Source organism: Equus przewalskii, chromosome 19 (assembly GCF_037783145.1).
Source record: "Equus przewalskii isolate Varuska chromosome 19, EquPr2, whole genome shotgun sequence".
NCBI lineage: Eukaryota > Metazoa > Chordata > Mammalia > Perissodactyla > Equidae > Equus > Equus przewalskii.
Genome location: NC_091849.1, coordinates 17,349,652 through 17,363,387, shown reverse-complemented (window position 1 = coordinate 17,363,387; position 13,736 = coordinate 17,349,652). Strand labels below are relative to the sequence as shown.

Sequence of the window (13,736 nt, the reverse complement as noted above, 5' to 3'; positions counted from 1 at the left end):
TGGGGTCATATGACTGATGTGGCCACTGGCCAATGAGCAGAATCATAGAAGAGAGGGTATGCATTCTCATCCTGCTCTCTTCCCCTACCACAGTGAACACCAAGGACTTGTGTTGAGATGGTAGATCTACAAGACCAAAGTAACCAAGAATAATGAGTAAATCACATGAATGGAGGGCCTGGAGAGTTGCCTGAACTGACGGACAGCGTTATAGAGCAAGCAATAAACTTTTGCTGTTGAACTGCTATTAAAAAGCTTTTGTTGAAATAACCTGTCATATCTTAACACACTGTATCATCACATTAAACAAAAAGTTTTGAATCTTCATGATAGAGTCTATTTTGGTTTGCATTCATTCATCAAATATTTATTGACTAACTACTATGTGTCAGGCACTGCTTTAGGTGCTGAGAATACCGTAATGAACAAGACAAAGTCCTTCCAGCTACAAGGAGCTTATGTTTTAGTGGGGAAGACAGACAATAAACCAATTTTTCAGGTAGTGATAAATACAACAAAGAGAAATAAAGACCTTGCTTCTTGATCCTGCCCCATTTTCACCCTCTCACCCCTCTCATGTCCTTTCTTTTCTCCTTACTCAACTCAGATTCTGTGCTCCACCATTATATTCATTGTTCTGCCTGTATCCTCAATTCACCCTTCTCTTTTCTTCATACTTGCCTAGCAAAATCCTAACCTGGTTAAATGCCAGTCTTTGCCATCTTCACACCTACTCCCAGGGAGCTGAATATGGCTGGAGAAAAGCAATAATGCTGACTGGTCTCACTTTGACTTCATGGCCACTTCCTAAACGCCCACTACATTTGCCAACCCCCATCCAAGGTCTGTACCCATTTCCTCTGTCTTTCCTCATGTTACTGTGTAGAAACTGTTCATTGTCCTAACGAAGGACAAATCCTCCCCTTGTACACTAGATTCCATCTCCTTTCATGTCCTGTAGTAGACATGGAGATGTGCCACCCAGAAGCCCAGCTGCAGAGCCCACAGTGAGCACACAGCCTCCATCTGTCATCTCCCTCAGGATCTGCCACAGCTCTGGAGTCACTTCACCTTAGGTCACGCCCTTCCTGGGGCAGCTTGCATGCAGTGACTGAGCAAGGGGTATAAAAGCCCAGGCAGGCAGGACACTCTAAAGAGCAGTACTCACTCCAGAGCTCCCCTCAGAGTTGGCTGAGGCTTTGTCAGATCTGCTTCAAAGTTTGACCTCTTCCTTTGACCAATCTTGGTTCCTCCTCCTTCCTTTCATAGGTATTGATCCCTAATAAACATATGGTACCCCAAATTCTGCTTTAGCATGTTCTTACAGAGAACTCAGCTTGACATACTTACTTTAGGTCAGCTCCAACCATTGTCCCTTCTCTCTCTTTTATCATCAATTTTCCCCACTCTACTGATTCATTCCATCATCATATAAACATACAGTAATACCTCCCTTCTTAAAAACCAAACTCCCTTTGCTCCCATTTCTCTGCTCCCCTGAATAGCGAAATTCCTGGAAAGAGTGTCTGAATCCATTCTTTGCCTACCTGTCTCTCTAGATCCCCACTCCTGGTACCTTCACACTCACCACCCCACAGACGCAGATCATCAGCGTCGCTGATAACTCATCATTGTTATATCCAGTGGTCAATTCTCAGTTCTCATCTCACCTGATCTTTTAGCAACTTCTAAGCCAGCTGATCACTGTCTCCTTCTTAGACACTTCTTGATCTTTTGGTTTCTGAGACACAACTTTCGCTTGATTGTCCTCCCACTTCACTGGCTACAGCTGCTCTTTCTCATCTTCTTTGCGGGTTCCACTTCCTCTCCTGAACCTCTAAACACTGAAGAGCTGCAGGGTACAATCTTGACCCTCTCCTCATCTCTACCAATATTCATTGTTAGTCATCTCATCCAGTCTCAGGGCTTTAAATACATGTTGACAACTGCTAAATTTATATCTTGAGCTAAAGCTTCTTCCTCTGAATGCCAGGCTCTCATATCCAACTGCTTATTCTGAATCTCCATTTAGATACTAACAGGAAGCTCAGGCCTAACCTGTCCAGAACAAAACAACTGATCCCCTTCCCAATACCCCTTCCTTGCCCCCACCCAAAAAAGCCCTGCCCCCCACCAACCCCAGATGTCTTTCTCATCTCAGTAAATAACTGCTCCGTCCTGATTATTGAACCAAAAAACCCACAGTCATCATTGACTTCTGTCTCTTATACCCCACATCCAATACCTTAGACAATTCTTTAGAATATATCCAGTCTGTCTCCACTGCTCTCATTTAGTTCAGATCTCTTGTCAAATGTCATCTTATTAACAAGATCTTCCTTAATGATCACAAATATGTAAAATAAAATCCCATCCACCCTACGGATACTTCCTATCTCCTTTAACCTGCTTTACTTTTATCACTATTTGTCATACAAAATATTCACTTGTTTATTTATTAATTGCCTCAACTAGAACGTAAGCCTGAAGATGGCAGAGACTTAGTCCTGCTCTCTAGCTCCTAGTGCCAGGCAGGGTAGGTGCTCAATAAGTATTTTTGAATGAATGAATGAAAAAGAAGGGAAAGGGAATAGTGATGGTAGCGGGGGAGAAACACTTGAGCAGAGAAGCAATGATGCAAAGGTGCAAATCATTTGATGATTCTGTGAGAAGAGCAGAAAAAAATAAGTGGAAAGCCCAAAGGTAGGAATGAGCTTGGCTTTCTGGAGGAACATCAAAGGCCTGTGTCACTGAAACAGCCAACGCTGTCAGAGATGAGATCAGAAATGGTCAGCAACTGGATTACATATGACCTTGCAAACCGTAAGTATTTTGAATTTTATTCCAAGTATGATGGGGAGCCACCAAAGGGTTTTAAGCAAGAGAGGAACCAATCTGATAATTTTTTTAAAAAAGATCACCTTGGCTGTGTGTGACTAGTAGGGGATGGGGTGGCAATGTGGACGCCAGCGGACTAGTGAGAAGCTATGTTGAAATCTAAGCAAAAAAGAGTGAACAGGAGTTGAGTGACATCAGTAGAGTGGGAAATGGTATAAAATTTGAGGGTAGAGATGACAAGATTTGCTTACGTTTTGGATAAAGGCATAAAAGGAAAAGAGAGGATTCAAAGAAAATGTCCAATTTTCAGCCTGCAACCTGGAGTCCATTCAGGCATACTTAACTGATCACATTTCCATTGACTCCCTTGAGTAAAAGCATCCATTGGGCAGCTAGTGGTTGAGGACTTGGGAGAAAATTAAGGAAATCACATACAGAAAGAGGCAGCATATGAGGGGGGATAATACTGCGTTCAGTTTCTAAAATGTTGAGCTTCAAAGGTATCCGCGGAGCTGGCCTAGAACTCGGCGAGAAGGGTCTGGACTGAGCAATACCGTATTTCCTCTATTATAACACACACAAACACACATTTCCCCCCTACATTTACACGTCAGGAAATCTGTTTATGTCTCTGGTGACGTGAACCTTCAACGCGGTAGGGTCTTTTTCCTTACGGTGCACCTTACAAGCGATGAGGTCCTCAGATGCAGCAGATTCAGGAGTCATGCCCCGCACGGTCTCCGGGACCTAAATGAGTCTGTTCATTTAGTAATTCCCCCCGAGCTGGGTGAAATACTGTAGATAGCGACTTCGTGCTTTGTAAACTTCTTTCCACCTCCCGCCGCCCCCTCCCGGGCCACTGACTGCTCCTCCTCTTTTCCGGGAACGAAGCGGGGAGACAATACACACGCAGGCCCGCTAGCGTTCTTCCGCTCCTCGCCGGCAGGCCGGCCTCCGCCCGCTCCTGCCCGCCGCCCGGGACGCGGCCCGCCGGCTCTTGCCCGCCGAGCGCCGACGGGACGCCAGACGCGGCCCCGAGCGGGCCGGGAGCGCGCGGCCCCTCCGCCCGCGGCCCGGGCGGCCCCGCCCCGCCTCCCCCACCCCGCGCGCGCCAACTCCCAGCCCGCGGCCCTGATTGGCTGCCGCATTCCCGCTTTCCTTCCCGAACCGCCATTTTGAAAATCTTGTTGATTCTGGGGAGCAGAGAGCGCGGCGCGAGCGGCAGGCCAGAGAGCGGCCCGTGCGCCTTCCCGCCGCCGCCTCCCAGAGCCTCCTTGTGCCGTCGCCCGCCAGGCCCGCGGCGGCCGGGACCCGCGGTGAGGGCCGCGCCGGGGGAGGGCAGGCCGAGAGGGCGCCGCGGGCCCGCCCGCACCGCCGCGGCCATTTGGACGGCGGCCTGGGGCGGGGGAGGGGACGCGGGGCGGCCGGCGGCTCGGCCGGGCGGGGGCGGCGCGAGGCGGGCGGTGGGAGGGGCGGCGCGGCGGCCGCGCTTTCCCGCCTCGGGAATGCCCGGCCTGCGGGCGGGCGGAGCGGGAGGGAAGCCGCCCCGGGGGAGGGAGCTCCGCTGTCCCGGCTGCGGGAGGCGGCAACTTTGAGGCCAGGGTTCCCGCGGCCCCCGGCTGCCTGGGGCCAGCAAAGCTCGGCTGAGTGGCGGTGGCCGCCCCGTTCCTCCTGCCCGAGGCGAGGGGACCGAGACGTCTGGCCTCCTTCCCGCCCGCAGGTCGACAGCATGTCCTCCACCGGCCCTGCTGCGGAGGGAGAGGGCACTCCCGCCCAGCCCGCGTCGGAGAAAGAACCCGAAATGCCCGGTCCGACGGAGGAGAGTGAGGAAGACGACGAGGAGGAGGAGGAGGAGGAAGAGGAGGAAGAAAAAGGTGGGGAGGAAGTCGTGTCCCTAGAGATGGGTTTCACAGAGAACAGTTTTCTTGCTCTTTTTTGCGCTTAGAGACGCTAAATCCGAGTGTTTTTCAGCAAGGATGTTTGCGAAATTTTTCAGGTTGTGTGTTGAGCAATAGCGGAGAATTAACTTTGTGAATTCGAATTTTTAGAAAATGCTTGTTAGCGTTGTTCTTAGGTGTCTCGGAGCGCAGTTGACTTCTCGCCAGCGGTGTACGTTCGTCACATCTCATTTGACAGGAAGTTTGTAAGTTTCAGACCTGCTTTATAAAACTTAGCCTTTGAAGTTACTAAAGCAACGTTTGGTTTTAATCTTTGGCTAACTTAAGTACACATCTTTTGTCTTTTGAAGTTATTGTCAGGTTTTTAACGCAAGCACACGGGAGACTTCAGTTATTCATGCTAGTCCTGGAAATAGGTTAGTAGTTGTAAGGTATCGGGCGGACTTCAGCGGAGGTTCTTTTCAGAGGCTTAGGGGAGTTGCTCTCACGGGGAAACACCAGTGAAAGCTCTCGCTACTTGTGAAAGTCGTTAAATAGGAAGGCAGTGAATTCTGAAAGTTGAATATGAGCTCACAGCTGTCTCGGTTTTGGACTTGAGGGTTAACCATTGTTTGCCTGGCGGCGTGAGACAGGCCGTCACGGAATTAAGGGGAATTAAGGAATGGCCCTGCGTCAGTTCCTTCAAGATGCCTGGGGAGGTCTCTCCTTGAGGTATGCCAGCTTCCTAGGATGTTTCCAACCACTTAGAACTCCATCTCACAGATTTGAGCGTTCTTTGATGATTTTAGTCCAATCTAGGTTTACTTAATATATGGCTACAACTGAGCCCAACTTGGGAAGAGGCTTGAAGTTTTTTTTCCAGGTCTAACTGGCAGTTTCTTTTATACCTAAACCAGTGCATGGTCAGCATTTTCTAGATACAATCTGGGTTGAGGTTCCATGGGATGCCTTTGGTTTGTTTAAAGTGGTAGGTGCTGTAAAAAGGGAGCAGGCCTACGTTTAAACACAGAAATGCCTAGAAAAAAATAAAAATTATTCATGATACCATGACTGAAAATTGACTGCAGTATCTCACTACTGGTCCAAGACTTTCTCAGCACTTTTTCCTCCAGTTTTTTGTTTTTTAGTCTTTTTTAAGATGCAGTTTGCATACCACAGAAGTGATGAATTTCTTCATGTTAGGAAAAAATTATAGAAGTCATGTAACAATACTATAAATGGCCAGTACAGTAATGCTTGGGGGACTGGTAGTTCAAATTGTGATTTTTTTTAAACATGAAAATTTTTAAAAATTATCCCCAAGCAGTTCTATGTTTGTTCTAAAATATTATTCTGTTTCCTTCATTTGAGGTGTTTGTGGAACAACTAAAATTCTGAATGTTTTTATCTGACTTAGCCCTGAAAATTTAACTCTGCTACTGAGGCATCATAGAAACAAGGCAATGAAGTCTGTGCCAAATAAGGGATGGAATTGACTTAACTTGGCTGTGGTTTTGGCAGGGGTGGGGAAGGGAGATGCCTAGTAAAAGATGACTCCAAGGTTTCTGCCTTTGGCAGTTGGGTGGATAATATTACTGTTTTCAGAAAAATAGAATTTAGGAAGGTGAGGGAGTTATAAGATGATTGTGACTTCTGTTTTGGATACATTAAATTAGGTGCCTGTAGGACGTGAAGTGGAGCTGTCCAGTTGATGGCCTTGTTAGTTGGTCTGCAGCTCAGGAGAAAGCTCTGGCCTGAAGATAAACCAGGAAAGTCTTTGGCTTATAGATGGTAATCAGAGGCAAGCAAATGATTTAAATCACTCGGGGGAAAGGAAGTGGGGCGATAACAGTTAACAGGTGTTGCTTTAGAGTGCTTTCTTCATTCCATACATCATTGCCAGAATATGCTTGCTGAATCCCTTTCTCCTTACTCATTCTTTCTGTGAAAATCCTTACATCTCCAAAGCTTACCTGTCTTTCAAAGCCAGCTGCAGTGTTTTGATCCTGTTTTCCCTAATCTAAAAATAAATAATTACTCTTTCCTCAACTCACAGAACTTTTGTTTGTATCCTCCTTAAGATGTTTTATCACCTATTTTGAATTATAATATTTGTATCTCATCGCCCCCAGTAGGCATGATCTCTTTCAAGACATATTCAGTGTCTTAAGCATCTGTTCATCCCCCCCTTAGTATTTAGTGCAGCTTTGCCCAAAACCTTCAGTTGAATGAATGGGAGGACCTCCAACAATAAATAATGTCCTTTTATCTGACTTTATCTCAGCCAGTAAGTAAATGGTGTTAGATAAATCAAGCTTAATGTTTTAAGTTTTACAGTATATGTTATATATTTTCTAGGACTTTTTTATTTTTAAAGCAGTCTGGACTAAACAGAATTTAATGTTTTTAGAATGATTTATCACTATTGTTATGAACATCGTGTCTTAAATTACAAAGTAATGCCTTCCCAGTTGATTGCAGTAAATGTAAACTTGTAGAATTTTATCCTATCCATAGTAACTCCTGGCTGCTCTGCCTTACGTAGGGTCCTCATTTTTGTTTCTTTTGTCAGGTTACTAAATTATTGCTTTCCTCTATATATCGTTTGAAGTTCTTATAATCTTAATCTAAACTTGCTATTTTCTGATGTAAACTGTGAATACCAATTAATACAATTATGTCTAATCAAAGAGTAGGCTTGTGAGGGCCTTGGTGATTTTTCACAAATAGAGTGACTGGACTTCTTCCATAGCAATAATTGTAGTTGGATAAAAGTTTGCTTGCTTTCTGGTTTTTTTTTTTTTTTTTAAACTGGATCCTCTGTGAGGTTACCAGGTAAGTAAAATGTTACTCTCCAAAAAAGTTTTGGTGATGCTATTAGTTTATCAAGTATTTTCATCTCCGTTATGTCATTTGTGTCTCAGAATCATGGTCAGAAGAAGAGTAAGGTATTAGGTTTCTGCAGTTTTTTGTGTATGTTTATCCAGTAGGGTTAATGCATTCTTTAAGCTTTTTGTTATTTAAGAAGTATTAAATTAATTTCTAGAAAAGAGTCTCATCGTGGAAGGCAAGAGGGAAAAGAAGAAAGTAGAGAGGTTGACAATGCAAGTCTCTTCCTTACAGAGAGAGCCATTTACAATTGCACAGGGTAAGTTTATTCTATATTCCTTTCATTTTGTGAAAATGCTTAGTTTTTTAGTGTTTACGAAGTAGTAATATACTAGTATAATTTTATTTAATTTGCCTTATTAGAACAAAAGTTATATATAAATTATGCTGTAAGAATAATTCTGATTAAATTAACTTTGTAGATGTATTAGTGCATAATGGGTATTTAACTTACTATGGTATTTTTTTTTCTAGGAAAGGGACAGAAACTTTGTGAAATTGAAAGGATACATTTTTTCTTGAGTAAGAAGAAAACGGATGAACTTAGAAATCTACATAAACTGCTTTACAACAGACCAGGCACAGTAAGATGTTTTTTATACCTTTAACCTAGTAGCATATTTATATATTAAAATACTTCACAAGAGAAACCATAATTTTAGCCCTAGAAAGGACTTTAGCCATCAACTGGTTCAATTTCCATACCATACCAAGTGAGCAAACTGAGGCACTTACTTGTTAAATGGCTTATTGCAAGACATAGAGCTGGATATTTGCAATTAGAGCTCTTTCTACTAAAGTTGTTTTTATGCCAAACTGAAATTTCAAATTGTGAAATCCAAATTATGATGATTTTAGTGATCTTTAAATGTATTAGAGGATATTTATTTTTGGGGTGTTTCTAGCCATTCAGAATAAATGATGCAGTATACAGGCATGTGTCACTTAATGAGAGGGATATGCTCTGAGAAATGCGTTGTCAGGTGATTTCATCGTTGTGAAAACATCATAGAGTGTACTTACACAACCCTAGATGGTATAGCCTCCTACACACCTAGGCTGTATAGTACTAATCTTATGGGACCACCGTTGTATATGCAGTCTCTAAGTCACTCGTTGACTGAAACATCGTTAGGCAATGCATGACTGAAATTATCTCATTTGAACAGATATCTCATGAATTAGGTGGTAATTCTTTGAGAATGGATTTGTTAGAATAGATCAGTGTCTTATTTATTGAATTCTACCATACACACAACTTCAATGTTCTGTGTAATTGAGGAAACCTTTCTTTGGATTGTGCGTGGGCAAAGTAAAGTTTGATGTTGTTAGGATGTCTGAAGCATGGTTATAATTTATTTTCATGCCTGTTACCTCATTTGATCCTCACAGCAGTCTAATTTCCACAAGTCTCATTATTGCTAAGTGATACTAACTTTTGGAGGTGCTCTGTTCTTTTCAAAGAATAAAATCCCTGAGTTTCTGATCTGGACAATAGGAAATATTACTATTAACTTGTGTTACTTAGGGAAAGGGTGTCTTTTTAAGTAGTAACTTTCCACATCCCCTGGTACTGTCTGATAACATTTAGTTGTGTTTTCAGAATTACCAGTAAAAATTCCCAGGTGGGAATTTGTTGAAATTATTATTTTCAGAGAATTAAGTTTGTAAGCCTTTTATAATGTTAATATTTTAGTAACAAATATAGTTTTCAGTTGTGAATAAGAAATATTGAATAAACCAATGTTGTAACTTGGAAACAGATATGACTATAAAGATGTTGTTGGCTTTGAATTTTTTCTTATGTATATTACTGGGTAATAAATAGCTGTAATAAGAGAAATATTTTCAGGTGTCCTCATTAAAGAAGAATGTGGGTCAGTTCAGTGGATTTCCATTTGAAAAAGGAAGTATCCAATATAAGAAGAAGGAAGAAATGTTGAAAAAGTAAGTTATTTTTATGAATAATGTTTTGATCAATGTGCTTTAAATTTACTTTTAAGCATTTAAATATGCCCACACATATTTTCAATAGACTGCTAATTCTTTCATTAAATGCCAAGATCTGACTTATCTTCATAACTGTTGACTTGGGATGTTCATTACTTTCCAATAAATAGTGACTGTCAAGATTATTGAACTCAAAACATTTCTATTTTTAGAAGAATGATACACACAGGTAAATTGTTCACACAGTCCAAAATTCAGATCTAAAGGTAATATAGTGAAATCTCTCTCATTCCTGTCCCCTGTTAGCTACTTTATTCCCCCTCTTTTAGGTACTATTTAAACTATTTTGAAGGTAATCAGTTTGATAGAAACAGTGTCCTTCACTGTAATGCAAGCAAGATGATAGAGTCTTAGAGCTTTTGTTTATTAAATCCCCTGGAGTTAAAGAACTCTAAATAGAAAAGATGATTACCTATTCCTTTTTTTTTCCCCCACCTTTTTTAAAGTTTTTTTTTATTGTTATTTTTTTCTTTTTTCCTTTTTCTACCCAAAGCACCCTGGTACATAGTTGTATATTCTTCATTGTGAGTCCTTCTAGTTGTGGCATGTGGGACGCTGCCTCACTGTGGTTTGATGAGCAGTGCCATGTCCCAGCCCAGGATTCGAACCAATGAAACACTGGGCCGCCTGCAGCAGAGCACATGAACTTAACCACTCGCCCACGGGGCCAGCTCCTCCTTTTTTTTTTTTTTTTTTTTTTTTGAGGAAGACTAGCCCTGAGCTAACTGCTGCCAGTCCTCTTTTTGCTGAAGAAACCTGGCTCTGAGCTAACATCCGTGCCCATCTTCCTCTGCTTTACATGTGGGATGCCTACCACAACATGGCGTGCCAAGCGATGCCATGTCCACACCCAGGATCCAAATTGGCGAACCCGGGCCGCCAGGAAGTGGAACGTGCGAACTTAACTGCTGTGCCACTGGGCTGGCCCCTACCTATTCCTTTGTTGAAACATTATCATAGTGGTAATGCTGAGGGAAAAATATAATGTTTAATCACCAGCCAGAATTATTATCAAGTTTGTGAATTTTATAGTATTGAAAACTTTACATTATTTTCTAGTGAATAACTTAGTTTATTCTTTTACTACCTTTAAAACTTAATTGATAAATGGTGTTTTCAATTTATTAATAATCATACCTGGTTATATTTTGTACAGTAGTCAAGATTGTTAGGAGTATTTCTAAGATTCGGAAATATTGGCTGCTTTTTTAATGTCTGTAGCTGAGCCAGTTTGGTTAGCTGTTGCCTTTGTATTGTGGCTAACGCTTATAAACTTTTCTATGTAATAACCTTGGTTTCTTCCATTTTGTTTCAGATTTAGGAATGCCATGTTAAAGAGCATCTGTGAGGTTCTTGATTTGGAGAGATCAGGTGTAAATAGTGAGCTGGTGAAGAGGATCTTGAATTTTTTAATGCATCCGAAGCCTTCTGGCAAAGTGAGGACCAATTTTTACTATTTCAGTAACAAATCAGTTATTTATACCCTCTCCCTACTTTCTGTTTTTTGCGGAACAAATTTAGTTAGCAGTATTACTGTCAACATTCAGGAATATCTTGTACATTCAAAGAATATGCCTTCTGTTGACATATCTGCAACAATTTCATGATAGAAATAACACAGAAGGCATATGATATGTTCTCCTTTATGAGATATCAAGAATATAAGATTAAGAAAAGTAAGTTAATATTAGTTGGGACTGAAATACAAAGTATCCAGGATTGTATATCTAGAAGGCACTAGAAGAACAGAAACAGGTTGAGTTAAGGAAGAGGTGTATTGGGCTGGCAGAGAGGGATGTACAACCTATAATCAGGTCAGGAAAGACGAGATGGGGTATATTAGAACCAGATGTTTTCTAGATACTGGAATAAGGCTGTGAAAAAGTAACATGAAAAAGGCTGACTCTTACACATTTTTTGGGTTGGATTTCTAGGATCCTCAGCAGAGCTCTGGATCTGGACAGGGAAGTAAAATGGACTTGGAGTTTCCCCTGCTCTTCCTAAAATCTAGATTAGGTTTTCCCTAATTGTTTAACAGTTAACAAGTGACATCACTGACGAAAATGTCTATTGAAGTGTTATTTACATGACCTTGCATTTTCAGTTTGTTTTAAGTCTATCAGGAAATATTTTCATGTTCTTCCTCATTTTGATAAGAAATGTGGCGAGATCTAGAAGGCCTAGGAGTTCAGAGGAACACCATCAGTGAGGGGAGAGGGCATTAAGATTCAAAACCAGAAAATAGCTCTGGGGCTTGGTTTTTGCCTGCTCTTGGTCCTGCATACTGTTAGCTGGACAAGGACAGATAAAGGATATTTTTGTCATGCAGCTACAAATGGGGATTTTTTTTTTTCCTTGGTGTTTCTAATTGGCTTATTTAAAGATAAGAGATTATCTTTCTATTTTTCTAAATGTTTATTGTGGCTATACCCCTACCTTTTTAGAATTTTCATGTGACAAGTTGAACACTGTTTCCCCAGAAGCAGTTACTCAGTTGCCTAAGTTAGGAGGGATATGTTTATATTCATCTTTTCCTCAGTGATTTTTAAATGTGTTGGTTTCAGGATCCCGTTATTGTCTTAAAAATTAAGGAGGACCCCAAGAGCTTTTGTTTATGTGGGTTATTTTTATATTTTAAATTATTCTAAATTAAAACTAAAAAACTTCTAAAATAACAGTAAGGCCACTACATGTTAACAAAAGTAATATTTTGTGTGAAAATTAACTGTACTTGTAAAAACTTGGAAGAATGGCATTGTTTTATGTTTTCATAAATGTGTTCATATCTGATTTAAGAGAAGACAGCTCTTTTCTCATTTGCTTCTGTATTTCAGTCTTTCACAATGTATTGTTTTGCTTAAAGTATGTGAAGAAAGTCCAGCCTCACACAGATATGTAGTTAGAAAAGGAGAATATTTTAGAAGTTCTTCAGATAATTGTGCATATTCTCCTTTGATACATCACCAAGACTCTGTAGTGGTAGTTTCTTAAAAGTAGGTTGTAATGTGGTATCTGAAACCATGTTAATGAACTTGGACCTTTTACCTATGCGTGAGTTAGTAATATGCATTCACCGTTTGGAAATATTGGCGCCCTGAATTACGCAGATCTTCCAAATGTTGTCATATTTCATTAAACACTATCAAGTCACATTCAAGGGCTGGCCCTGTGGCCTCGGGGTTGTTTGGCGTGCTTTGCTTTGGCAGCCCAGGTTGAGTTCCTGGGCATAGACCTACACCTCTTTGTGGGCCATGCTGTGATGGGGTCCCATGTAGAAAACAGAGGAAGATTGGCACAGATGTTAGCTCAGGGCAGATCTTCCTCAAGCAAAAAGAAGAAGATTGACAATAGATGATGGCTTACAGCGAATTTTCATCAGCAAAAAAAAAGTTTAAACGTCATAATCATTAATATATATAACCACCATCACATCAGAAAAATCTGTAGTTTTGGGGAGGCTGTCAAATTCATTAGTAGTGGATGAATTTTCCAGAATTCTAATTTTCACTTGAAATTTTGAAATTTATCCTTGGCAATAAATACTGTCAGTTTTCCTTGAAGTGACAGGCTCACATTGTTCCATTTGGAGAACACGTTTCCTTGATAGCTAAGGCTAAATAACCATAGTTTCTAAATTATTCTTCTAAAAGTTGTATTCCATGAAAAAAGTAGCTAGCTTAGCTTACAACTCAATTGTGCAAGGGCTTGAGAAAACCAGTGAACTTCAATATGTAGCCAAAGAACTCTATGCGTACCTCCCATTTTGTTACACAGATATTATAAAGACATGTGCTCAAAGGTTGAGTTAATATGATTAGTATTTGCTGCTTCATCGAGGACTTTCTTGAGTGGAACATCTCCCTGCCCCCCCCCCCCCCACAAGTGTTTGTGAGAAATGACGACTACTGCCAGCACAGTTTGCCGCCTCTGCCTTGAGTAATACTAAGGTACCAGCAGTTTTACCCACCTTTGCTTTTGTACAGTCAGTACAAATGGCAACACAGTGAAAAGAGCAAATAAATAATGTCTTGGTATTATGAAAATAGTTTTGACCTTGTGGACTTCTGAAAAGGTCTCAGGAAACCCCACTGTTTTCTTCTTTCTTATGGAATCTAACTCTTA

At 41.2% G+C, this 13,736-nt stretch overlaps 2 protein-coding genes across 3 annotated transcripts in view; one reads left to right on the top strand and one right to left on the bottom strand.

The window, feature by feature from the left end:
• Positions 1–1,907, bottom strand: part of RNF144B (ring finger protein 144B) — a 167,847-nt gene extending 165,940 nt beyond the window's left edge. The window contains exon 1 of one of the 2 annotated variants that reach the window (XM_070584141.1): positions 1,671–1,907. The gene's annotated coding sequence lies outside the window, so the exon portion shown is untranslated. The remainder of the gene's footprint in view (positions 1–1,670) is intronic. The other variant, XM_070584139.1, reaches the window with a different exon arrangement.
• Positions 1,908–3,792: 1,885 nt separating this feature from the next.
• DEK (DEK proto-oncogene) overlaps positions 3,793–13,736 on the top strand; it is a 30,382-nt gene continuing 20,438 nt past the window's right edge. Inside the window, exons 1-6 of the mRNA XM_070584132.1 lie at positions 3,793–4,154; positions 4,559–4,712; positions 7,762–7,863; positions 8,079–8,188; positions 9,457–9,551; positions 10,930–11,050. Of these exons, the coding sequence (XP_070440233.1) occupies positions 4,568–4,712; positions 7,762–7,863; positions 8,079–8,188; positions 9,457–9,551; positions 10,930–11,050 (573 nt within the window). The 5' untranslated portion in view covers positions 3,793–4,154; positions 4,559–4,567. The remainder of the gene's footprint in view (positions 4,155–4,558; positions 4,713–7,761; positions 7,864–8,078; positions 8,189–9,456; positions 9,552–10,929; positions 11,051–13,736) is intronic.